We start from the raw sequence: 27,986 nt of genomic DNA on the forward strand, positions 1-27,986 counted from the left end.
GGTAGAGTGATTCCCTAAAATTTTCAAATTCTATTATATTTTAGATTTTTTATGTTTATTACTTATTGATAATTTATTTTCCCTAAATTAATCATCAACAGAAGATTTTGCGTCCGTCCGTGATGATATGCATGATAATGACATTGTTATTAGTTTGCAAATAAATATTTTGAGCATATACATTTTTTAATCTAAGCACCTAAATTATTTTTTGTCAAAACAAATATTTAAAGTTATTATTTTGGTCAAAATAAATATTTAAAGTATTTTCATATCAAAATAGGTATCTAAAGTATTCAGTCTTTTTTATCTTAGTTCTAAAAAATTGACAAATGTCATTAATTAAAGAATACTTTAGGTACTTAAATGGAAAAATAGTATACTTTAAGTACCTATTTTAACAAAAAATAATTTAGGTATCTATTTTGATCAAAATGATAACTTTATGTATTTACTTTGATAAAATAAACACTCTAGAGAGATTTAAATTGCGGTTGCGGTCGTATTTTCGATTGTGGTTACGAATATAACATATGCTATTAAGGTTATTGTGAGTATTAAAACCTTGTTTTTTAAATAGTTGATTTTTTAAATGAATGAGCTGATTTTTTTTATAAAAAAATAGAATAACAGAAAAATAGCGGGAATAGTGACCCTTTATTTCCGTGATTGACCGCTACACGTTAAATTACGGTCGCAATCCACCGTTATTGATATGATTCCGTTTTATATTGTTATTTTTCGTAAAAACAGTTTTGAACGTTGCCATTACCATTATATAACAGCCATTATTATGCTACTCGACCACTAATTGAATCTTTATTTTAAGTTTTTAGATTTAAAAGATAATATACATGAGATACTTACTATATAAACCTTATTATTTACTCCCAAACAATACCATAGAAAAGAAAATGAAGCAACGACTCAGTCTGAACCAAGAAATGAAAACACTTCCAAAATGGAATGAAAGATACATGCATTATACATACATACAAATCATTAAACATGCCGGCCGGCCTCACAGCTCAGCCTTAACAAGAACTTTGTCAATCCCACCCACAATGTCCTTTTCTCCCTTCCAACCATTACCATATCATCTCCTCCCCTTTCACCTGATTGATTAAGCTACCATTACCAAACCTAAAACCCTTCACTTCTCAAAAAATGGACCGTATTAAACCATGTTATTTTTTGTTCCCATTTCTATTCACATTACCATGCTTCATGGGACCAACATGGTGTCACACCGAGGCCGAGATACTACTCAAGTTCAGGACCTCTTTAACCAATTACGACTCTCAGCTAGACGATTGGAACGCGTCGGGTCCAGGTCCATGCACCGGAGACAATCCAAACTGGACTGGTATACGCTGCAGCAACGGTTCTGTCTTCGGGCTAAAGCTCGAAAATATGGGTCTAGAAGGTGTGATTGATATAGACACGCTGAAGGGATTGCAACTTTTGCGTACCGTGAGCTTTATGATCAACAGCTTCGCAGGTCCATTCCCTGACGTGAACAAGCTTGTTTATTTGAGAGTCTTGTATTTGGAAAACAATAGTTTATCGGGTGCAATACGTGATGACGGTTTCGCAGGCATGAAGGCGCTGCAAAAGGATTTTCTCGGATGGAATAACTCGTCCGGTTCAATACCGAAATCGTTGGCGACATTGCCGAAACTGTTGCAGTTGAGCCTTGAGTGGAATCATTTTGAAGGGCGGATACCAGATTTTGAACAGGATAACCTGAGTTTAGTTAATCTAGCTTATAACAACCTCTATGGTCCAATACCCTACGGATTGAGCAACATGAACCCAAGTTTCTTCGCAGGTAATAACCTATGTGGCAAGCCACTACCCGAATGCAAATCCACTAGAAAGAAGCGGACCATCATAATAATCACCGTCGTAGCCTGCTCGTTGGTTATCTTAGCTCTCATCGCAGCTGTTCACTATATCCTCAAAGATCCAACCATAGCATCCCAATTCAAAAAAAACAGAAAAGAAGAAATCAGGCAACAACGTGACAGTGGGGAAGATCAGTGAAGACAAATCAGCCAATTATTACAAAAAACTATGGGAAAATGCGAGGCTGCATTTCGTGAGGAAGGAGAGGGAGAGGTTCGAGTTGCAGGACTTGCTTAGGGCATCGGCGGAGGTGCAGGGAAGCGGGAGCAGTGATTTCGGATGGACGAGGCATGGTGGTGAAGAGGTTCAAGCAAATGAACAAGATGGGGAAAGAGGAATTTCGTGAGCACATGGATAGACTTGGAAGGTTTTCACACCCTAACGTGCTTTCCCTTATAGCGTTCTATTGTAGAAGAGAAGAGAAGCTTTTGGTCTCTGATTTTGCTCCCAGTGGATAGGGTGTTCATTCGGTTAAAACGGATCGAACCGAATACCCTTAACTAAATTAATCGAACTTTTTTTCTTTAACTGTTAATCGAACTGAATTTTTTTTTGAAAGTATTAACCGAACTGAATAAATTTCGGTTAATTTTCGAATTAACCGATTTTTTTTAGAATTTTAGAATTTAATATTTTTTAATTAAAAACAATTTACAATTAATTTAAATAATATCTAATTATAAATAATATCTAATTAATTTGATTCAAACAATTTGTATTTAGTATTGAGATTATTTTAATTAATTAATATTGATTTGGGTTTTAAATGGGTTTTATATGGATTGGGCCGGCTAAGTCTCTTAGTATAATTATATTTAAAGGTTAATTCAGTTAATTAACCGATTTCGAACCGAATTAACCGTTAACCGAATTTTAAAAAAATCCTTAACCGTTAACCGAATTTCAAAAAAATCTTTAACCGTTCCCCGACCGAACTAAATCGATGGCCGATCGAATTAACTGAACTAATTCTATTCGTTCGATTAATTCGGTTAAAACCGAATTTTGAACACCCCTATCCATGGAGGCCTGACTACTCATCTTCATTGTACGTTCTCCATAACCCTTAAACTTGATTTTTTTAGTTTATTTTTTTGAAAGTTCGATTTTTTTCGTTTTAATCCTTTAAAATTTAAAGTTTTAAGCACAGCCTCTTTTAATCTTTATAGTTAGGCCCATGTCCCATTAATTTTTCAGGGTAAAATAATTAATAGTATAGCAACCTCAATTTTTCATTCTCTTTCCCATTAATTAATTTAATTTAAAATTAAATATAACCATATTTTTCTCTGTTTCTCAAATCAAATCTTTCAATTTATTAAATATTTTTCACTCTTCTTCTCCAATATCAATTCATTCTTCAATTTATTAAATATTTTTTAACTCTTCTTCTTCATACCATATCCACAATTCAATTCATTCAAATTCGAGAAGAAGAAGAATGAATATTTTGGGTTTTTGAATTTGATAATTTTCGGAAGAACAATGTCTCAAAGAATTAGAGAAAAAAAATTCTAATTTCTGAAATTATTTGGTTTAAAAATCAAGTTGTGTTGCTCGTGCTCTTGTCTATTAATTATTTGGTTCAAAAATCAAGATGTGTTATTCCTACTTATTTTTGAGTTTTTGCTCAGGGCCTCGAAAATTTCTAAAACAACTCTAGTTTTAAGTTAAGATAATGGTTAAATTGCATTTCCCCTAAATGATACACTTTCATTTTAGTCCTTTAAAAAAGATTATAAGATAATGCAATGATAATTTTTATAGAATTGGAAAATGTTACGGAAGACGGCTATCGGATAGAGCAAAATCGCAACTGATAATTTGAGAAAATAAATATGAAGATAAAAGAGACACAAAATTTACGTGGAAAACCCTGAATAATATAGGGTAAAAACCACGGGCAACGGTAGAAGAATTTCACTATGAGAAATTAGGAATTACAACCTCTCTCGATCGACTAAGGAGAAAACAATGACAATTCTCTCTTGATAAAAAGAAGAAAACAACTCTCAAGAAACTCTCTAAATTCTCTCTAGTATTGGAAGAAAGCTAGAATGCTTTGGGATGATTTTGAAGCTAAATGAGCTAGGGTATTTATAGTTGAAACTTGAGGACTAATCTTGTAAATACCCTAAAGTTTAGGGACTCAATTTGGTAGTTATGCCTTTATTATTTCAACAATTTGCAGCTACTTTATTGACTCCACAATTCCACTTGCACACTTGCACATTCGGTGCATTAATGCACCGAATAATTTGTTGAAATTTCAATAATCTCCCACTTGAAGATTTGATTGGAACAATCATATATTCACACCATTCTTTCTACCTTGTACCATCATGTTGCTTACGTCTCTGACAGGTCACAAGAGGATCGACACCAGGTAAATTTATCAGTATTGATCGCCTTCGTCATGAAATCTGCTATGTTCTCTTTGGTATGGATCTTCTGCATATCTACCGTCCCTTCTTCCACCTTTTCACGAATGAAATGGTACTGAACTCGTATGTGCTTTGTCCTTGAATGAAATGTTGGATTCCTTTCTAGATGCAAGGCGCTTTGACTGTCACAAAACAGAGAGACATACTCTTGATTGTGCCCAAGCTCCTCCAATAGCATCTTCAACCAAATTGCTTCTTTACTGGCTTGTGTAGCTGCTACATATTCTGCCTCTGTTGTGGACGTAGCCACAACTGACTGCAATTTTGAAACCCAACTTACAGCTCCACCAGCAACTTTGAACACATATCCTGTAGTAGATTTGCTTTTATCCAAATCCCCTGCATAATCAGAATCTACATACCCATTTATTAGTAAGTTTGATCCTCCGTAACATAATGCAACATTTGAGGTCCCTTTGATGTATCTCAGGATCCTCTTTACTGTATTCCAATGCTCTTTTCCTGGATTCGCCATGTACCGACTAATTACTCCCACTGCTTGTGCAATGTATGGTCTTGTGCATATCATAGCGAACATTAAACTTCCCACTGCTGATGCATACGGTACTCGAGACATCTCCATCCTCTCTTCTTCACTGCTAGGACTCATACTGGAGGATAATTTGAAGTTAATAGGAAGAGGGGTAGAAATTGGCTTACAATCTTGCATGTTGAATCGTGACAAGATCTTCTTCAAGTAATTCTTTTGTGAAAGCCAAATCTTCCTATTACTTCTGTCTCGGTGAATTTGCATCCCTAGAATCTTGTTTGCTGATCCCAAGTCCTTCATTTCAAATTCCCTAGCCAGTTGTGCCTTCAATTCTTCAATATGATCTTTGTTGGGTCCTACAACCAACATGTCATCCACATACAACAGCAATATAACAAAATCGTTATCACCAGACCTCTTGAAATAAGCACAAGGGTCTGCATTAAGTCTGTTGTATCCAATGCACATAATGAAGGAATCAAATTTCTTATACCAACACCTCGGCGCCTGCTTTAGACCGTACAGAGATTTGTTCAACCTGCAAACCAAGTTCTTCTTCTTTTCTTCTTCTTCAAAACCTTCAGGCTGGAGCATATAAATCTCTTCTTCAAGATTTCCATGAAGAAAAGCAGTTTTAACATCTAGCTGCTCTAGATATAAGTTCAATGTAGCACGCATTGCCAAAACTACTCGAACTGTTGTTAGTCGAACCACAGGAGAAAATATTTCATTGAAATCAATACCTTCTTTTTGAGCATATCCTTTGACAACCAGTCTTGCACGATATCTCTCAACTTGATCGTCACCATTTCGCTTGATTTTGAAGACCCATTTGTTACCAATTGGCTTCCTTCCTTGTAGTAGTGGCACAAGGTCCCATGTATTATTTTTATGAAGAGCTTCGATTTCTTCTTGCATCGCCATCATCCACAGTGAAGCATCTGAGTTGTTTATTGTCTCATGGTATGTTGATGGCTCACCGTCCTCTGTTAAAAGGCAGTATGCAACATTACCTTCTATAACATAATCTGAGTGCCAATTGGGACGTCTTCTCGCATGATCTGATTGACGAGTTGTTAGAGCTTCAGAACTCTCTGGTTCTTGTTCATCATGTGCTGGTTCTGCTTCTGAAAAATCTCCTTGTTCAACCTCTTTTTCCACATGTATCTGTGTAGTCTCTAACTTTTCAGCACTATCATCGTCTTCTTTTCCTTTTAGTTTATCTTCTACAAAGATAACATCCCTGCTGATGATCACTTTGCGGACAGTGGGATCCCACAAGCGATACCCCTTTACTCTATCAGCATACCCCAAGAATTTGCATTTCCTGGATTTTGGATCCAGCTTTGAGATTTCTTGGGAGTTGTACATCACGTACACAATACTTCCAAATATATGGAGGTTTGAATAATCAGCTGGTTTACCAGTCCACATCTCCATTGGTGTCTTCAGCTCTATTGCAGTTGATGGAGCTCGATTCACCAAATAACAGGCGGTATTGACTGCTTCTGCCCAGAATGATTTTTCTAGGCCTGCATCTCTCAACATTGCTCTTGTTCTTTCTAACAAGGTTCTGTTCATCCGGTCTGCCACTCCATTTTGTTGAGGAGTGTTTGCCACTGTGAACTGTCTTTTGATGCATTCTTTCCTGCAAAAGTCATCAAATTCTTCACTTGTGTATTCTCCTCCATTATCTGTTCTGAAACACTTGATCTTATTTCCAGAATCAAGTTCCACCCGCGCTTTGAAGTTTTTGAAAGTGGAAAACACATCTGACTTCTTCTTAATAGGGTACACCCAACATCTCCTAGAGTAGTCATCAATAAATGAGACAAAATATTTTGCTCCGCCTAGGGATATAACTGGTGTTTGCCATACGTCAGAGTGAACCAATTCTAGAACACTTTTGCCTCTAGAATTTGATGTGTTGAATTTCAACCGGTGCTGCTTACTTGTTATGCAATGCTCACACAAAGGAAGTGATACCTTTGTTAAGCCTGGAAGTAGCTTTTGCTCCACAAGGACTTTCATTCCTTGTTCTGACATGTGTCCAAGTTTCTGATACCATAACATTGCAGAATCTGAACTACATGAGGCAACAGAGGCTTCTGCTTCTAGCAAAGTTTCTCCCTTCAGCATGTACAAGTTTGTTGCTATCTTTTCGCCTTTCAACACCACAAGCGCTCCACGAAACACCTTCATGATTCCTTTCCGTGTTTCAATCTTGCTTGCATTATTATCCAATAATCCGTAGGATAATAAATTTTTCTTCAGGCCTTTCACGTGCCGCACATCTCGAACAGCTTTAATCGTTCCATCATACATCTTCAATTTGATGGTTCCCACGCCAACGATCTCTAAGGCATGATCATTGCAACTATACACAGATCCTCTTGAGACAGGTTCATAATGATGGAACCATTCTCTTCTTGAGGTCATGTGATATGTTGCTCCCGAATCAATGAGCCATATATCTGTAAATCGTTTTCTTCCTTCCACGGTGGTTGACGCTTCACAGCATAGAGCATCTCCATCATCTGAAATGTTTGCGGTATTGCCTTGTGGATTGGAGTTTTTATTTAGACTCCAACAATCCTTCTTCAAGTGACCCTTCTTTCCACAGTGGTAGCACTTTAAATTCTTCTTGCTCCTCGACTTCGATCTACCATGTTTATGACTGCTGCTTTGGCCACGTTCTGTTGATCTCCCTCTCATCGTTGTCAACACTTCTGCTTGTTGCAGATTTACTTGTCTGTCTTCCTTGTTCTTGCGCCGATTTTCTTCTTGTAGAACAGCAGCTGCAACGTCATCGAAGACTAGACTGGTGACATTACTGTTTGTCAAGTTAATGATGAGTTGATCGTACGAATCTGGTAGACTTTGAAGTAGAAGTTCAGCACGTTCTTGTTCTCCTATTTTACAGCTTAAGGATGTAAGCTGAGAAAATAAGGTGTTTAGTGTATTTAAGTGCTCCGTCACTGAAGTATATTCTGGTATACAGAGAGTGTACAATTTCCTCTTAAGGAAAATTTTATTGTGCAACGATGTGGCCTCGTACAATTTGGTGAGATGATCTCATATCTCCTTAGCTGTCTTTTTCTCCTCGATGCTTGACAATACTTCATCTGCTAATGCTAGATGAAAGTTTGTCATAGCATTTCCGTCCATTTCGATCCATTTGTTGTCATCTGTGAAATCTATCGGCCTTTCACTGATAGCTTCTAGACAACCGTCTTTCCTCAGGATAACCTTCATCTTCAATTTCCACAATGAGAAATTTCTCCCATTGAATTTTTCAATATCAAATTTCGTTGCCATAGTTTCTTTTACGGATAACTCCCACGATTTCACTATCGTGAATAGTTATCTCGAACCTTCAAAGAATGGGTAATAACTTCTTACTTTCTTATGTTGGAGGATCCACCTTTTGGTGGCAACCACAAAGACAATAAGCAGATATTACACACTCAAATCTGGCTCGGATACCAATTGTTGCGGAAGACGGCTATCGGATAGAGCAAAATCGCAACTGATAATTTGAGAAAATAAATATGAAGATAAAAGAGACACAAAATTTACGTGGAAAACCCTGAATAATATAGGGTAAAAACCATGGGCAACGATAGAAGAATTTCACTATGAGAAATTAGGAATTACAACCTCTCTCGATCGACCAAGGAGAAAACAATGAGAATTCTCTCTTGATAAAAAGAAGAAAACAACTCTCAAGAAACTCTCTAAATTCTCTCTAGTATTGGAAGAAAGCTAGAATGCTTTGGGATGATTTTGAAGCTAAATGAGCTAGGGTATTTATAGTTGAAACTTGAGGACTAATCTTGTAAATACCCTAAAGTTTAGAGACTCAATTTGGTAGTTATGCCTTTATTATTTCAACAATTTGCAGCGACTTTATTGACTCCATAATTCCACTTGCACACTTGCACATTCGATGCATTAATGCACCGAATAATTTGTTGAAATTTCAATAAAAAAAAGGGTAGGGCTTGAGTCCTAAACAATGGATGTCAATACCACTTAATTAGTGAGATAGTAAACCTTTACAAAATTATAATGCACTTATTTTTAAAGACAAATTTATTGCTTAAAGTAGGGTTTAGGGGTTTATATTCTTGAATTTTGAAGTTTAAAATTTATACTATTTAAGTGTAAGGCTTGAGATTCATTTTTAGTTAATGAATTTGGTTTGTATGAATCTATAATTTATTTATAAGAATTGCCCGTCCAGCTCAGTTGGTAGAGCAACTTGGTGGGCAATTCATAATTCTGATTGCCGGAGGTCTCCCACGAAAGCTGCTCTCAACCTGGTGTTAGGGGCAGCCTACTATCCTACCTCCCCTTACCCCATTACATATGGGAATAGGGTAAGCTAATTTTTTTATCATTTATTTATATCCCTATAAAAAGGCATATTTTTATAAGATGCCTCAAAAAACTTGGATTAATATTTTAGTTATATTGCATTATATTATTAGTGCCAACGATGAATTAAACTTTTTTCCCTCTTTTTCACTATAGCAAGATCTGAATTAACGTTAGGGTTGACATACTTTTGTCTGCTAGGCGTGGTCCAGGGCAGCTAGGGCTGGATTGGCCAACAAGATTGAAGATCATCAAGGGAGTAGCAAATGGTTTGGCCTACCTTTACAATGAACTCTCCAACCTCACACTACCCCACGGACATCTCAAATCCTCCAATGTGCTATTAGACCACACATTTGAACCCCTTCTAGCAGACTACGGCCTAATACCCGTCGTCAACAAAGACCATGCTCATCAGTTCATGGTGGCCTACAAGTCCCCTGAATTCTCCCAATACGACCGAACAACACGGAAGACCAACGTATGGAGCCTCGGAATACTCGTCCACGAACGCCTAACGGGTAAGTTCCCTGGCAACTACTTGAAACAAGGTAAAGGTGGCAATGCAGATTTGGCAACATGGGTGAACTCGGTTGTTAGAGAAGAATGGACTGGCGAGGTATTCGACAAGGACATGAAAGGAACGAGAAATGGGGAAGGCGAGATGCTTAAGCTGTTGAACATCGGAATGTGTTGCTGTGAATGGAATATAGAGAGGAGATGGGATTTGAAAGAGGCTTTGGAGAAGATTGAAGACTTGAAGGAGAGGGATAGTGATAATGCTGAAGATTATTCTTCGTATGGCAGTGAAGGGGAGGTGTAAACGTCTAGAGCAGTCACCGAGGAGGATTTTTCATTCTCAGTTCAGGGATGAAACCAGTAGATTTATTTTAAGTGTGATTTGGAGCTCAATATTTTCAAGGATTTGCAGACACAACGTGCATGTAACGTTAGACTCAAAAATGATTGTAATAACCTTCAAATTAAGAATTAAATGCGTTGGCAACCTGTCTATCATGAACACAACCTAAGTGAAAGTAAAACTCAAAAATCGTAAGGGCAAAGATGCTTCAACAAGTAACGTTAGACCCATTTCAACTACATGACGATGTTTTCTTTCAGTTGTCTCATTCTGTTTGAAAGTGCTCGGATAAGAAATTCTACGTTGTATGTCATTCGAGACCAGCCAATTTGCAAGGACTTGATATTCTCCTCCTTCATCTGTTTGTAACGCTTTAATTTTACAGCCAAATTGAATCTCAACAAGCTTATGAAAGTTGAACCTCAACAAGTACAACCCTCGTCCCCCGCAAAACTTTTTAATTATTAATTAATATTAAAAATATATATTTTTTTAAAAAATAAATAAAGAAAAAATTATTAGCCCCTCAACTTAAAAAAATGCATTTATAGAAAATAAAATATATTTTAACGCCGCTCTAATAAATTCCTAGTTACGCCCTTGATTCCATACGAAAAAAAATAGTATTGAGCCCAATGAGATATGGTAGAATCTCATGATTAATCGTAGATAGAAGCCAACAAACTGGCAGCTTATCTTATTGATGATGAACCAAGAACGCTTGATTCTTAACAACCTACCCAACATCATCTATAACAAACTTAAATGGAATCTTGTACTCTTCAAAAATATAATTCAGGTAAACCATAGCTACCAATGATTAGCATCACTTGATGCCTCCAAAGAACATAAGTACTTTCAGACAATTTTACTGTCAAATTTAGAAAGTTGGTGGATAAAATAGAGATTTGAAGTGGTAAAAGATACATTCCCACCTGAGATGTTTGGACCTGGCATTATTCACATCTTGGAGATCTTGACTTGTTTTCAAATATGGATTCACATTATGTGGTTCACTAGCATTCGAGATTATAGTCATTTTGATCTTGAAAATTTCAAACAGACAAAGAAACAAACATATGGAAGATAAAAACAAGGGACTATCGTCCAATCACAAAGTTCGTTCACGCAAAACATCAAACACGACTTGTGCAAGAAAGAAAATCAATTTAGCGATGAATCAAACGAAAAAAAAGAACTCCAACAGTTTAATACACAAACACATCTACAACTGAAGACACCCTATCACTATAACATAAGACAAATACTATTGAAGACTCCAAATATCAAGAAGCACGTCAAGAATTTCAACCAAATAAAAAAACACGAAAGTTTGGTCATCAAACTCTTCAGAAACACACTAGAAAATAGCTCTGATACTATGTTATAATGAGCATAAAGAGTTGAGACCAGACAATATATACAAGAAGATTGAGAGTGTTAGTTTAGAGAGTGGCTATTAAAACCGTCCTAACCACCTCTAACTAAATATAACAGTAAAACTAACTCCTAAACCTAGACTCACAACACGGAGAAGTCTTTAACCAGAAGAATGGCATTCTCGTCACTAATAGAAAATCACAGGTAGTGATGAGCTTGATATTTGACAGGAGCAATAACAGAGACGACCTTGAGAGGTAACAGAAAAATCACGGTAAACTCCTCGCTAGAGCGATTAGGTCAGCCATAGAGAACCACAATATTAAGTAAAGGGAGAACATGGAATCTGTGAACCAGAAAAGGCAGGAATCTGAAGGTGATCATAACCATGAAGGTCAAACACGACGAAGGGAGTGACACCGTCAAACTTGCAATAACAAAGGAGCCAATAATCATCACGAATAATAAAAAGGAAAAAAAAATATGAAAGGTCACCAAGAAGAATGAAAAAAATCGACTATCCCTTTTTTGGTCCCTCGAAGTCTTTTGTTAACGACGAGGGATCACTTATCTTTAACACAAAATAAAGCTCGTGTCGTGCTTAAACTATGGAGGCCGAGGAGAAGAGCTCTCGTTGACCAGACCAAAAGAAAACATTAGAGCCACCGCGAAATGAAAAGGGAAGAAAAATATATAATGTGACGTGATAGTTAATAAAATTGATATGATTATATATATAGTCTTTATTATTTATATTAATTTAATTTTAATTTTAATTTAATTCAAAAAGTTAATCCTCCAATAAAATTGGAGAGTTATTTAATTAAATAAAAATGCCACCAGAGAGAATTGGACCAAGAACCATATCTTACTCTAGACATGCATTAACATCTAAGGTAAACCTCATATTTGATATTACATTGCAAAATTGTTTATATATCTTGTTTTAGATTATGTCATAAAAAATGAATTAATTATGCATTCAAATGATATGAACTTAGGACTCTAACCCGGAGTGTGAGCACTTTAACCATCAGGGCAAATCACAAATTTGAAAATTACTTTTATACATATATTACAAAAAAAATAATAAAGTAAGTGAGGTCTCAAACCTAGGCCAATAAGGGACATGAAAGTACCTAAATCTTTGAAACAAATCTCATAAATAAATTATATTTCATATATATATTAAATTGTATTTAATACCAGATTTAAAAATAAAAATAAGTTTATATTTTTCTAAGTTTTTTTCTCCCCTCAAGGCCGTCGCTTACTCCTTTTTCATCATTGTTTGGTCGACGGTAACACTGATCTTAATGTTGGTTATTAATCGTTAATATTCATTTTTTTCACTTATTTTCTTATATTACATCTTAGTTTCTCCTTTAATTTTTAGGGTTTAATAATTCTACATTTATCATACGTTTTTGTATATCTTTATGGTATATTTATCTTTTACTTTTAACACGTTTTTTATTCTTTATCGGTTGTTTGATTGTTCTTTTCGTTTTATCTTTTTTCTTAGGATTGGATTTGGCGATGTCTCAACTGATCAAGACACTTATTTGTTATCCTAATTATCTTTTATGCTTTGGACCCTCAAATTAGGTAAGGATATGTGGTTGCGTTCGTGGATAGTTTTCTTACGTCTCTCGACTTTGATATGCAATTTTTCCAATGTTATTTTTTCTTAGGGTTGGATTTGATGATGTCTCAACTGATCAAGTATTTTGGTTGGGTTTTTAACTTTTTTTCCTTATATGGTATTTGTATGATCTCAAGTGACTAATTTCTTGTATCAATGGTTATAAAAAAATTCTAATTACGTGTTTAGTTTATGGTTGTAATTGTAAGCATTCATCGTAATTCTGAATTTTTTTTAATAAAACTAATTGTTTTTATTCAAAAATAAAATAAAAAGGAGTGAAAACGTGGCTTCCACATCAACAAACAACAGTCCACGCCAGTGAAAAGTTGGCCATGTCACTTTGTTGGTTTTTATTTAACTCTCGTGTAGGACAATGCCAAAGTTGGACGAAATTTATAATTTACCCTTTTTAATAATTGTTTATTTTCTTGTGTCAAAACACGAAATTAGAAAGATTTAATAACCGAAAGGGGGTTGGACAACAACGATGTAATCAAATTTCTCTAGCAATCGTTCAATAATCTCTCTTTTGTTAGGCGCGTGATTTGAAGACTTTCAACTGATTATATGGCCAACTAACGAAGACGACTCTTTAGTTAATATGATTGGGTTTTCACAGTATTCTCCATAAAGATTCTACCTTACTTGGCCACTAAAGATTTTCACTCTTTAGTTAATATTGATTTATTTTTAAAACAAAACTCAGAGTTTGGAATTCAAATCTTGTGTTGAGAATTCAAGGACGAAACGAACTATCTTAATAATTAAAAGGATGGTTGTTATATCTAGAGGTCTTAAGTTCGAACGCGACATTTGCAAGAGTTGATTAAGAATCTTTTATACAAATATTATCTTATGATCACCCCATGCTTATAAAAAGAATATTCTAAAAAAAATATAATTTTATGTACCCATATATCCTTCTCACTATACTATGTAATTTTTACAACAATAAAATTATAAACCATCATCGTATCAAAATCTTTCAAGAATTACATTTAGAGATGATAGACGATGTCTTGTGGTCTTGAGTCTTGACCCCAACCTCAAACCTTACATTTGCCATATTCTGTTAGATTTTGATCCGTCTTGAAAAGTAGTAATGTTATTGTACTCATCCCGAGATTTAAAAAACAAATTCTCTCCATTTATAATTTATTATTTTTTATGAGATAAATTTAATTTAAGAAAAGTCAAAATTTGATAATTATAAGAGACAAATTTTTTTAAAACTAATAAATTTTTTAATTAGATGACAGAAAATATTGTTAAGCATAATATTTAAGAGCACAAAGAGAATATGAGTTTTTTTGGATTAATCTGGACACTATCTATTAAAAAATAACTATCATTTGACATTGAACACTCACACTCCTGACATTTATAGTGGTCAAACCCAAAACATTAAAGAATAACAACAATATTTTACCACCAAAGTCGCTTGATTCGTACTAGCTCGAGCTTGAGATACGAGGGTAATGTGAAATTTATCCAATTGAATTGCTTTTGGGGGTCAATGAGTGCCCTTCACAAGGGGTTGTCTTTCCTACAAATCTATCCACTTTCCAAAACGGAAATGTGACCATTCTCCTATGGTGTTTAAAACACACAATCACCCATTTTAACCCACAAAACAGACCCAACAAAAATGAAAGTAGCAACTTCGCATGCACGTAAGTTCAACCTTCTGCCATGTGCATTTAATTGTAGAACTCGGGTAGTTAAGTCTGATATCCGAATCCCTCATGACATTTTCTGTACTACTCAAACAATATGGGCTCCACTCCAAATGGTGAAAAGATCCCCTCAGTATATAAACAGTGACAGTAACATGTTTTACAGTGGTTATTGTCGGTTTCAGTCATCTCCTCTTCCCATGTTCACCATTGTTGATATCTGTTATTTAAAACAGACATTGATTTCTTTTATCAAGACGACATAGTCACAATCCGTGAGACTCACGCGGGAGCAGAACCTGTGCACAGGAGGGGAATGGCGGCCTCTCAGAGTGTGACACTTGTCCCTACGAGTGGAGAAAGGGAGATATGATAGTTGAATATGGAGTCTTTCCCTCACATCACTGCATGAGTGACATTCAATAATCTCCTCTACATGGATGCTTTCATCTCTATTAGGACCATTTCTCAAAATGATCCTTTGGAGTATGGAGAACCATTTAATAATTTCCAAACCAGCAGCTAAGACTAAGGTCCAAATGAGCCAGAAAATGAAAAAACAGTAAGCTCAAGGCACCGCAATCCGATAGCCGGATATTTTCAAGTTTAGAGAGGGGGAGTCCTTGACTGAAACGAAACCCATTTTTGACGAAATTCACCAGAAATACAACTTTAAAGTTTAAACAATACTTAAAAGACATAAGAAATGGTAGCAGCTGGTTTGAGATGCTCCATTAGTCTACGCCTAGGACCATACTTTTATTCCCACATCATTACTCCAAAAAAATTGAGTTGAATGCCACAAGGAAAGAATCTTGAATGACTGAAGAACTAGCAAAGCTACGGAGAAAACTAAAATCCCAATCACATTAAAACTTCTGAATTCAAACGAACAGTACCTTTTGATGTCAATAAGGTCAGTCTATGAACAACCCAACAAATAGGACAGGGCACGGTGTAGATCAGCAAAATCTGTATCACAACGTTCCACTACTTTCACCAGCAGATATTGAAGGGCCTTCAGATTTCACTAAGTGTGTATCACGACTACTGATATCAAGCCCCTCCAATCGGCCAAGGGGATCTTGCTGCATCATATCAGCGAAGGCATGTGATCTGGAGGCAGCTACCACAGACTGATTAGGTGTCAACATGTTGGATTGCAAGGAATGAAATGGTGGCATTTGTATATTTTGGGGTTCAACTTGCCGTGGCTGGGGAGGAAAGAAAGAAGATTGGGTGAATGGCATATGGTGCATTCCCAAATTAAAGTTATCTGTGGGTGTCGACATTTCCCCGGTAGCCATCTTGAGCCTCTCTACTTCCTTATTCAGTGCTTCATTTAGAGCTGTAGTCAGAAACAAACAATGAGAAAAACTACATGTAATTACAACTTTCTGCAGTAATTTTTTGGTGAAATAGCAGGCACATGATACAGACATGACTGAATATCTCCATGTCATATGGACAATCACAAATAGTACCCAAAGATTGAGCTCTAAAATAAATAAGAACACCACCAAAATGCAAATCCCTGGGTTTGACCAGTTTCATGCAAGTTTGTTTTGCTTCTCATCATTATCTATATACGGTAAAAGAAAACTTCTCAACTTGCGCAACATACAGACATATCGATAGACAAGCTAAGTATAAGCTTTTAAAGTATGTCATCTTGAAGAGAATTCGGTAATTAAAATAGTTTGGACAAAACATACCATCCCGTAGCTGAGCCTGCTGTTCCATGGCTTGTAGCCGAAGCTTAAGCTCAGTGTTCTCACTAGTCAAGCCTGTTGTATCTCTCTAGAATAGAACACAAAAATAAGGCTGTTAAATATTCCAGTATTATCAAATAAAGAAGGATAAAAGCAACGTAACAAGGAACATATCCAAAAGTAATGGCAATTTCTGAAAATCATAGTCCTTTAACTGAGAGTTACAAGCATATTTAAACATGTACATACAAAAGAACGAACCAAGAAGAATTAAAGCTCCGATTGCAAGAAGCTTATATTAGAAAGTAGAACAGCCAAACATTGATTGTTTAATATGTAGACCCGAAATTCTAAGGAGGAGGAATGCAAATGGTCACCACAAACAAGCTCCAAAATTATGCAATGAGAAAATTGTTTGGCAAAAACCTGGAAAAGGGTTAGTTGTGCAGAAAGTGTAGTAGCTTCTGTTTGAAGTGTTTGGACTTTCCTCTCCAGTTCAGATATATATCGGGCTTTTCTCTCTTTAGAGCGAGCAGCTGACTGCCGATTTGCAATGATCCTACACAAATTATGAACATTCTTAGCAGAAGCTTGGATGCAAACCCAAATCTCACCAAACAATATGAGATTGTTCTTATCCATTCCAACTAAAGAGCGAAGAGACGCAATTGCTCTACTCCAGCCACCTCAACAAATGCTGGTGCATTTAAGGCAATATAAACCTCTTGAATAATATATAAATAAACAGACTCGAGTTTAGAGACTCTCAATTACTACAAATAATGAACGGGAAAAGGTTATAACATTCTAAAAATAGATACCTGTTTTATTATTAATAAATTGATGCACTCTTTTCCTCCTTCCGCTAGTTGGTTCTTGCCTTAGGGCAGAGGACTACTATGAGGGAGGTTTTTAATGAGGCATCCTATTCCTATAAAAAAAAAATAGAAAACCTGTAATCGTATGACCTTTACAAACCCATTATTGCACATTCTGAATTTTGTAAAGAACAGCTCACTTGCCCAAAAATAAAACTTATATGAAACAACAATTGTAATGTCATCCTATTCCTATAAAAAAAAATAGAAAACCTGTAATCATATGACCTTTACAAACCCATTATTGCACATTCTGAATTTTGAAAAGAACAGCTCACTTGCCCAAAAATAAAACTTATATGAAACAACAATTGTAATGTCATCCTAGTACTACATGAAATATAGCGACAAAACGACAAATAATTTTAAAAGGCAGGGTGCGGAATGATAAAAATATTATTAAAACTTTCCATCAAGTTTGAAGAACATGATAAAACTATGAGAAAAAAAATCAGAAAACCATTTAAGGCCAAGAGTGTGAAGATCAATTAGTGCAGAATTTTGTTATGAAGCAAATTTTCAGTGATACCTAAACAATATATTTCCTACCCATAGTGTTACGACATTAGACGGTGAACAAGAGACCCGAGATGTATTTAGCAATTTGACATGGAGATTCTGTAATAGAAATTCAGATATAATTAACTAATACCAATATTCCGTTCAGTACTTATTCTTACTTCAAAATTTCAGGAAGCATTTATGTCATCTCTTAATCAGGGTACAAAACAAGAGACCCAAGATTTCGGAAAAATAATTGCGATGCATTTTCCTCGTAAAGGAAACAAGAAAGAAGCCAAAAAAACATAGTCCATAGAATACAAGCATAAATAGAATACAACTTACAATGCACATGAATTTTTCATAAAAAGAAAATACTTTCAAGAACCTCTCCGGAACTGAATTTCCGAAAATAACAAAACTACATCCTTCAAGGATGAAAACAGTCAGAGTAAACACTACATTATTAACAAAAAGATTTTCAACAATACAACCATAATTTCCATGATAATGAGCTAAGAAGTATGCAAGATCCATAAAAGAACACCTAAAATTAGTTAAAACTCATAATTGACATCAACTATTAGTTACATAAAATTGCATAATTTTCAGTTTCTTTCAAATTCCACCTTCCCAAAACAATATATATTTCCATGTCCAACTTCTTAATTTCTTCATTTTACTTCCTAAATCGCGGAGACAAAAAGATGAGAAACAGAAAGTCAACTTCACCACTGATAAAAAGAAAGAAAAGAACATCTAAACAAAACAATCATAACGCCCACGAAAATTTAAATATATATAACCAACCAAAATGAAAACAAATAAAAATCATCAACTTTATATACCAAACCAGCAATACGATATCTTTTCATAAAGATCTTAATTTATTATAATAACTTTCCCCCAATAATCTACAGAAAACAAACAAAAACACAAACTTTACGCCAATAGTTACAAGCTTACAGTTGCCTTTACAATTGCATGAGTATCCAAAAACAAATTCACTAAAAAAACCCCGAAACGTGGAAGAAACGAAGAAATAAATCCCAAACCTTTTGGCTCTCTTTGGGTCAACAGTCCACAATTCAGCAAGCTTATCAGGAGCCATAGCTTTCTTAGCTTCAATCGACTCCATTAGCGAACACCCGTCAACTGAATTACTATACCTATGCCTTCCCTTTCCCCCTTCATTAGTCTTGTCCCCCATCCCCGACCGGCCACTGATTTCTTCTCCCTTGGGGTTATGACCCGATCCAGCACTGGAAGACCCAGCAGCGCCACCATCATCGTCGGGTCCCTTAGATGATCCACCCAGCTTCTCGATGTCCATGTAGCTGCAAAACAAGTCGTCTTCGGACCCAATTCCTTCGAAGGGGTCGGAGACGAGATCCAGGTCGTCGGGGATCCGGAATTGAACATCGGACTGGGCTCGCCTGTGGTAGGAGCCTCGGAAAGTGGTTTGGGTGGTGGAGGATGCATTGGAGGGAAGTGGTGGATCAGGGTTTGGCTTGATACTTGGCGGGTCCTGCATTTTGTGTGTCCTTTTTAGATTCAGATCTCAGATCTCAGAACTCAGAAGGACAATGAGAGAGAGCTGACTGTTGCAAATATTTTTCTTCTTTTTTAGCTTTCTTCTTCGGATATTTCCTCAGCAACACGACACCGTTTTGATCACTACTTCAAAAATAAGAAATATTTGCAAAAGTTATTAAACTTCTTTTATTTTTAAGGATTTAAATTAGAGAATTTCCATACAAATGGGAAAAAATATTCACCACTCCATCCATAATCATATGTTAAAATAATTAATTTTACATCAAATTTTTTATTTACCAATATTAATAGTGAGTATGACCAACTATGGTTAAAAGTTTAAAACTGAGTTCAAATCAACTCAAAAGCTTGCGAGCTTAAAACTGTCAAGTTCGACTTGAAATCGAAATCAAAAATTGAATCCCGACTTGACTAGAAAGTTCGCGAGCTTAAAATTTTTAAGTTCGACTCAATCAAAAATTGAAGCTTGATTTGAGCTCAAAAACACTTGAACTCGATTGAAACACAAACTTAGCTCGATTGAAACACAAACTTAGCTCGATTGAAACTCAAACTCAATCTCGGTTCAAACTCGAACACTCGAACCTGAACTTTAGGAACATAAAAGTCTTATATTGTATTTTTTATTAAAAAATATAAATATTAATATTATTAATAACTTAATTTAAAAAATGAGCATATCGAGTTGAGTATCAAGTAGCTTGCTTCAACTTGTTAAGAACTCGAGTTTGAGCTCAAATCGAGTCTACTCGATTCAAACATTAATTGAACTTTGATTAAAACGAACTCGAGTAATTTGTAATCTGTCTCGTCTTATAACACTATATGTGTGTAAACATGATAATTGATAACTTAAATACAAAATTTGAATGGACTAATAATACTATGTATGGAGTAATACACATGATTTTTTTCATACTTTATTGTTATTATCCATTATTTATTTTATACCTCACTGAGCTCAAAGTTCAGGGCTCATTTCGTTTCTGTGAGAATATACAAGTATATAAATTTTGTAGTGTTCGGGCCATGTCATACGAGCTAACTACAACAAAACTTTTGAAAGTGTAAAAACAACTCTTAGATAGGATATTGGATAGACTAACCTAACTTTTGAAGGTGTAAAAACAACTCTTAGATAGGATATTGTTCACCGAGTCAAATGAACGTACATGGTGGATGACAAACTATGATGATAGCTTTATAACATGATATTGTTTATTGTAATGCAACTTGATGATAATTATATGATTGTGTCTTATATGATGTTATGAGTATGTGAATTTTATATGGAATATTATATTTTACTATAACAATTGAAAAACTTGCAAGGTTCTTAACCTTGTGGTCGTGGGATCGAGTCTCACGGTGGGCAATTCATAATTGCCGGAGGTCTTCCACGGAAGTTGCTCTCAACCTAGCGGGGCAACCTACTACCCTACCTCCCTCTTACCCTATTGCATATGGGAATAGAGTCAGCTAATTTATAACAGTTGAAAAACTGTGTAGAAAAACTATTGAAACAGAAAGCAGAAGATTGAAAATATGCTTTCATTCAAGTAGTAAAAGAATGGTACAACGTTGATATATATATAAAAAGTATTCTTGGCTAATTTAACTAACCCTAACAAACTTATAACTGATATAACAGCTACTCTAACATTTACGGATAGGATAAGATGATAAAACTAGTTTATTTGACATTTGTTAGTATTTCAAACATGTTCAGTGATGCATTTTTAAGAGATTAATCTTACATTATTTAGGATCGCAAGAGACGCCGGATCATGGGCTTCTCTAAAGTTTTAGGGGTTTGTTTAGTACTTAATGCAAAATTGTGGGGTATTTTCGAGGAATTGTCTATTGCGTAGAGGTTGAATTTACGATTGGTTGTCGTCGAAACTGAATGCAAGGAGGCCTTGTCGTTGATTGGGCGGTGAAGGTTCGTCGATGATGCCACACATTGTTCAACTCATCAAGCGGAGCTGGAATCTGCGGTTCGAATTTGCACCTCGTGAATGTAATAGAGTGACGGATGACTTAGCGGGTTTAGCATGGAATCGTTCTTTTGCCTTCATTTTTTCATGAGCCACCGATTGAAGTAGGGGAAGCTGCTAATGGCGATGCTGAAGCTTTGTGCAATGCGAGATAGAGGCTGCTAGTTCTAGCCATTTAGTTTATTTCTCTACTATTAAAAAGGCTTGCTTAATTTGTATAAAATGTGTTGAGCATGCTAAATCTTGATGCCATGGTGATTTTGATGAGTGATACGTATATCTATGTTATGATATATAATTATGATGTGCTCAAGGTGTTTGCACATGATAGAATATACATGTTTAGAAGCAAAAATGGTAAGTTGTTGTGCATATGAATTTGATTATTCGAATAGGTTCACATGTTATATTTTAGATATTCAAGATAATTCAAATAATAAAGAATGTAATTACTTTTTAAAGTTTTAGGCTTCAGCATTACGTATGGAGAAATAGATACAAGTAAAAGTTTTAGGCTTCAGCATTACGTATGAAGAAATAGATACAAGATTTATGTTAGAGAACGAGTTTCTAAAACTTTAGAAGGGAGACAATAAATTTATCAATTAAAATATATCATAATTTAAAATTTTCAAAGGGATGATTGCTCTAGTTATCTATTTCGATTCATTCTTATATTTTTTTTATTGGTCTAAAGTGATTACAATTTGTAGTATTTGTTCTAAAAACTCATGATCATTTAACAATTAATGCTCAAAAAATCGTTGGTACTCTAACTAAAAACTTCTAATAACAATCATTCATTTAACCACCAAAATTGTTTAGTTCGTACGATCCATCCCTATATATAAATATTTGTATCAAGTTAAATTGTATATCATATAATTAGTTTTTATCTAATGTGTTAGAAGTTTTACATACCAAAAGAAGAAGACTTTGTGCACATTAGAGGTGAGAAGAAGAAATGGATAATAATTGATGTGTTTTGGATCATTGTGATTGATGTTTGTACTCTTTTCTTTCTAAGAAAGACTCTTCATTCTAGGAAAGTAAATAGGGAAATCGTGTGATTTTCTCTCATGAATGTTTACAACATCAACTCTAGAAGATGCATATATGGACAACATTAAGTTATTTGTCGAATCATGAGATTTTACTCTTACGATAGAATTCTTTTATGGGTAAACTACAACTTTAGTATCTCAACTAACATTTTTGTTATGTTTTCATCACTCACTATTTTGTTTTTTAAAATCATATCAACATTACATTTTGATTTCATTTTAGTCGCTCACAGTTAAAAAATTAACATAACTACTGACATAACATTTTTCCAATAATGATGTGGCATTATCTAGTGGCGGATCTAAAAATTAAAAAATGGGGTTCAAAAATTTTATTACTCTTTTTTTTTTGTGTGGTTAAATTGTTGTTGTTTGATAACTCTTGAAAAGAGTTGGTATTTGTTTGACCTTGAGTACAATTTAGTACTATTTTAGTTTATTTTTATTAATTTAGCATTATATTTGAGAATTGGTATTTTTTGCTTGGGAACTCATTCGCAGGCATTAAGTAACATTGCTACAACAATGTAGATGCTTTTGATTAATGTTTGATTGGCTATAATATGTTGTGTCTGAATTGCTACTTTATCCAATGATTTATTGTCTTACTTATACATTGGAAGATGACGAGTAAGCCTTAATTCTGGGAGGGTTGTTATTAACTGAACTCAAGTTGGATAATTTAATCATCATTTCTAGGTTCTAGGAAACTAAAACACCCTCCTTTCTTTCAAAGATTTCTCAACTACTTCTTCAATTTTTGGGAATCTCAGATAACATCATACATTGGTAGGTTGGTATTAAGAGAAGTGTGTTCTTGATTTTTCTCTAAACATTAACCAAGGATTACGACAATTACAAGTTAAGTCGTTCAAACAACTAAATTTAGAGGGATAAAGTACCCTGTAAAAGAACAAACACGTGCTTTAATCTCCATTTCTAATAATCTCCTCTGAATTTAAAATTTCAACTTCTTTCCCTATTCAACACAAAATTATGACCACTTTTCTCTATGCTTTTCTTCCATTTGAGTTACAAACAGTCAGGGTGAATGTTCAGGACGATATTCAAAGTTTTGATAGGTATTGTTGGAGAAGAAAATGGATTAAAAAGATTCTAAAAATAATTCTTAAATTTTAATATGTATTAATGAAGAAATTGATTTCGAAAATAAGTGTGTAAATGGCATGGAAAAAGGATTGATGTGAATTATTTAAATTGGTTGGGACTATTGATGACATGACCTGAGATGTATGGGTCGGGTTTTCGGTCAATTCGACCTGACCCGAAAATTATACTCTCCACCCGACCTGAACCCCACCAACAACAGTTATTGATTCAATTTAGTTTTCATTCATTCAATTAGTGACACGTGTCACCATTTGATTAGTTCAAAAATTTATTAAATAAAAATTATTAAAAATTCAATCACACGGCGACACATGTCAATTTATTGAATTAAATACAAGTTAGGACCAAATTAATAGAATGTGTAAGTAATGAGGACTAAATGTGTAATTATATAAATTTTATTAAATCTCACGTCATCTCATCCGTTAATATTTAACGACAGGTGGTTTGATTAACAAGATTTAAATAGTTAGGTGACCCGATTAACTAGACTGAAAAATCAATAGTTAAAGTAAAAGAGATAATAGTTAGTGGTCAATGGTATAGTTTGCTCTAAAAACTAATGTTTTATAAATATTACATTTTAATTAAATTATATTTAGATTTTTAAATAATTTATAATTATACGTTTAGTACTTTATAATATAATGTTTTGTAAATTAATTTAATGATATTCATTACTAACGGTACTCGTCGAACGTGACAACATTATCCTTTAGAATATATCTAAAACAACATTTTATCTTTTCAGGTAATGTACACTAAAATCTTAAATTCAACTTTACAAAATTAATTTTAAAAATCACATTCTAACAATACTTTTTAATGTACTTTTAAAAAACAATGCCGATATTTGCACTAGAATATCTTTTCGCCCATAAAGGAGTATACTAAGCGTTTATGCATATTCGATTTCACGACCTATTATATATACTAACAACATATTATCGAATTAAATTTAATCGACAAATTTAAATAAGATAACACAATCTCCACCGATCAACTACAATCTCCATCATCAGAAATAATACAAATACAAAGAACTGGTTGTTCTGCAGGGGCTTAAATGCTTACATTATTTCGTGTATGAAAATGGGAAAAGGGCAACCAACATAGAGAGCTAACTTGCTTTCATCGGTGGCGGGCGGAGTGGAAGCAAAACTAGAAAAGGCAGCAATTCCATAAAAGTTGGCCGAGCTAAGGCATAGGAGGAAAGAGCTCAGGCGATGGTCAGCTAGTGGTTGGACGAAAGTAGAGACGATGTTTGATAACCGACGACAAGTAAAAATAAAGATTGAAATTAGAAAATGTAGGATTTTGAAGTTCTTTTTTATAATTTTAAAGAAATTGAGTTTTTTTAATTTTTGATTTTTTAAATAAATTTTTTAAAAAATTTAAGCATGATATGTATCGCTTAACATACTCAATGATTGTAACATTGGACATTATATTGATCAATAAAAATTTAAATATATAAATAAAAATAAAAGTTTTTATTATATGAGACTTCCGTTAACAGGGCTAATTAAATTCAGTATAAAAACTATTTTAAAATATATCTAATTTTGTACAAATCGCTTTGAACAAGAGTTCTACATCTGATCCTACCTATGCACAGTAAATAACTATTTATAGAATTCTCTTGTTGAAGATGCAATATAGAATTCTTACAAGCACCGACTCTAAGATCGGATTATACAAAAATAAAAAACTGGTCTTCGTTTCAAAGCTGAAGATTCTCCTTCTGGTCTTTCAATGGCCGACACCGACACCGAGAGGAACAACAAAGACGACATCATTCCCAGTCTTAACCACAAGAAACAGGGTGACTTTCGCTTTACTCTCACTTCTATTTTTGTCATTGATTTAACTACTTTCTTATTTCTCAATCCATCTTCTTACTCTTCTACTCGGCTTCAAAGCTTCTTCAAAAGTTCTTTTTACAGATCCAACTTTTCCTCCCATTTCTCTCACTTTCTCCCCAACTCTTCCCAACCCAATCACTACCCACTTCCCCTTTCTCCGTTCCGGGAAAACCCTTTTTATATTTCCAAGGAATCTGAAAGATTTCATGGGAAAATGATTCTTCTTTGTCAAGTGAAGTTATCAATGGAATCCCTTCTGAGAATTTGGTGGAAAAGATGGGTCTTTTCCTCAGCCTGATTTTAGAGCAAGTGGGAAAGAGACAGTGGATGGAAGCATTGATGAACTACTTGAGAAGCAAAGAAAGGGAGATTTTGTGGAACTTATAAATCAGTGTAGAATATTTGATGGGAAATGGGTGAGAGATGAATCTTACCCTCTTTATCCCCCAGGGTCTTGTCCATATATTGGTGAGTCTTTCAATTGTTTTGTTAATGGCAGGCCTGATAGGGGCTATGAGAAGTACAGATGGCAACCCAATGGATGCATCTTGCCAAGGTAATTCACCAACTTCATATTTAGATTCACATTTTGTTGGTTCATTATCTGTAAATGGGTTGTGCTAATATGCATAAGTAGTTATGTTTGTTGAAAAATGATCTTGTCTTGGTTAGATTGAATATGGGTGGAGTTCATGCAAATGAATTGTGCTAATTTGCGTCTGTAGTGGCAGTTCTAATTTCTTTATGTTCATATGTAGTTATATATATATATATATAGACTACATATGAACCATAATCATGGAACTCAGATGAAACGGGTTATGTTGTTGAAAATGATCTTCTTATCTTGGTTAGATTGAATATGAGTGGAGTTCATGCAAATGAATTTGCATCTATAGTGGTACTTCTAAACTTCTAATTTCTTCATTCTCATATGTAGTTTTTTTTATAATGTTTATTGAAATGATTTTCATATGTATATATATATTGCTTATTTCTTGTTAGCTTTTGCCTTAGATTGGTTTTGGTGGAGTTGTCATGCAGGTTGAATGGAAAGCATATGCTGGAATTATTGAGAGGGAAGTGTGTAGTTTTCGTTGGCGATTCACTCGGTCAGAACATGTGGGAATCTCTTGTTTGTGTCCTTAGAAACTCCGTTGAGGATAAAAGCAGTGTTTTCGAGGTCTCTGGTGGGGAGGAATTAGGAAAAGCTGGTTCTCACTCCATTGCATTCAGAGTATGTTTGTCCTTTACCCTTTCGTTTTGGTATGGACTAATTTCTAAGTTGCAGTAAGTGAGGTCTTCTTGTGTTTTATATACTAATACTAATTTAAGACAAATGAATGAACAGGGTTGTAATTGCTCAATTGAGTACTTCCGTTCGGCATTCTAGTTCAAGAATGGGAAACGGTCGGGAGAAACGGATCAAAGAAGGAAACACTCAGAATTGATATGATCGATCAATCATTTAAGAAGTACAAAAATGCTGATGTTCTCATTTTCAATACCGGACATTGGTGGACTCATGATAAAACTAAGAAGGGTACCCCATACGCTACCTAAGTGTTCATTTGAGAAGATAAATAATCTTATGTAGGAGCTCTTAACGGTTTAAACCTATTTGCAGGAGATGATACTATCAAGAGGGAACACCATCTATAATCATTGAATGTTAAAGTAGAGTTCCGAAAGCTTTGACTACATGGGCAAAATGGATAGATACTAATATAGATTCTATGAAGACCCTTGTTTTCTTCAGGGGCTTATCTGCCCCATTTCAGGTAAATCGAACATCGAAAGGAAATGTTAGGTTGAACCCCGTTATTCATTAGCAAGTGCCTTCAAATTGTTTTGCTTGTTCCCAGGGGTGGAAGGTGGAATTCTGGTGGGCAATGTGACGGTGAAACTGAACCTATCACAAATGAGAGTACTTGAAGAAATATCCATCGAAGATGCGGATTTTTGAGCCAGTGAGAAATGGCATGACTACACCGGTCTTGTATCTTAACGTTTCGAGAATGACTGGTTTCCGGAAGGATGCTCATCCGCCAATTTACAGGAAGCAGAACTTAACCGTGGAAGAGAAAAATTCACCTACTAAAATCCAGGATTGCAGTCATGGTGCCTTCCCGGTGTTCCTGATACTTGGAATGAGCTAGTATACGCTCATCTCCTTGTCAAACATGATCGTGATCGGCAACAAGTTCTGAATCAAGGACAACAACAGAGAAAATCCTAGGTAAAATGAATGCAATGGAACTTTTTAAATCAGTGTTATTCCCTAGCTTTGTCTTGATTGATTTGTGGATGTTCTATTCATCGGTAAAGTTTTCGTTGGAGAAATGTACAATAATGCATTCTTTGGAGGGGAAATTAGAATAAAGAAATCTGTTTACATGCCTCCTCCATACATGGTACTCGAACTCGAGACCTTAAAGAATAATCATAAATCTTTTAACCATTAAAATTGTTTAGTTCATGTCTAAAGTCTTG

At 34.8% G+C, this 27,986-nt stretch overlaps 1 protein-coding gene and 2 pseudogenes across 1 annotated transcript; 2 read left to right on the top strand and 1 right to left on the bottom strand.

Annotated features, from left to right (window-relative positions):
- The first annotated feature begins 1,227 nt into the window (after positions 1–1,227).
- LOC120174627 lies at positions 1,228–10,096 on the top strand (annotated as a pseudogene).
- A 5,533-nt stretch (positions 10,097–15,629) lies between these two features.
- Positions 15,630–19,509, bottom strand: LOC120174516 (bZIP transcription factor 18-like). The gene is made up of 4 exons (XM_039181333.1): positions 18,935–19,509; positions 16,927–17,059; positions 16,504–16,588; positions 15,630–16,136 (listed from the first exon to the last, which is right to left on the bottom strand). The coding sequence occupies exons 1-4, from the start codon at positions 19,411–19,413 to the stop codon at positions 15,766–15,768; spliced, it is 1,068 nt and encodes a 355-aa protein (XP_039037264.1). The 5' UTR covers positions 19,414–19,509; the 3' UTR covers positions 15,630–15,765.
- A 6,244-nt stretch (positions 19,510–25,753) lies between these two features.
- On the top strand, positions 25,754–27,890 carry LOC120174570 (annotated as a pseudogene).
- The last annotated feature ends 96 nt before the right edge of the window (positions 27,891–27,986 follow it).

The sequence above is a fragment of the Hibiscus syriacus genome, unplaced genomic scaffold (assembly GCF_006381635.1).
Source record: "Hibiscus syriacus cultivar Baekdansim isolate YM2019G1 unplaced genomic scaffold, ASM638163v2 tig00112114_pilon, whole genome shotgun sequence".
Lineage (NCBI taxonomy): Eukaryota > Viridiplantae > Streptophyta > Magnoliopsida > Malvales > Malvaceae > Hibiscus > Hibiscus syriacus.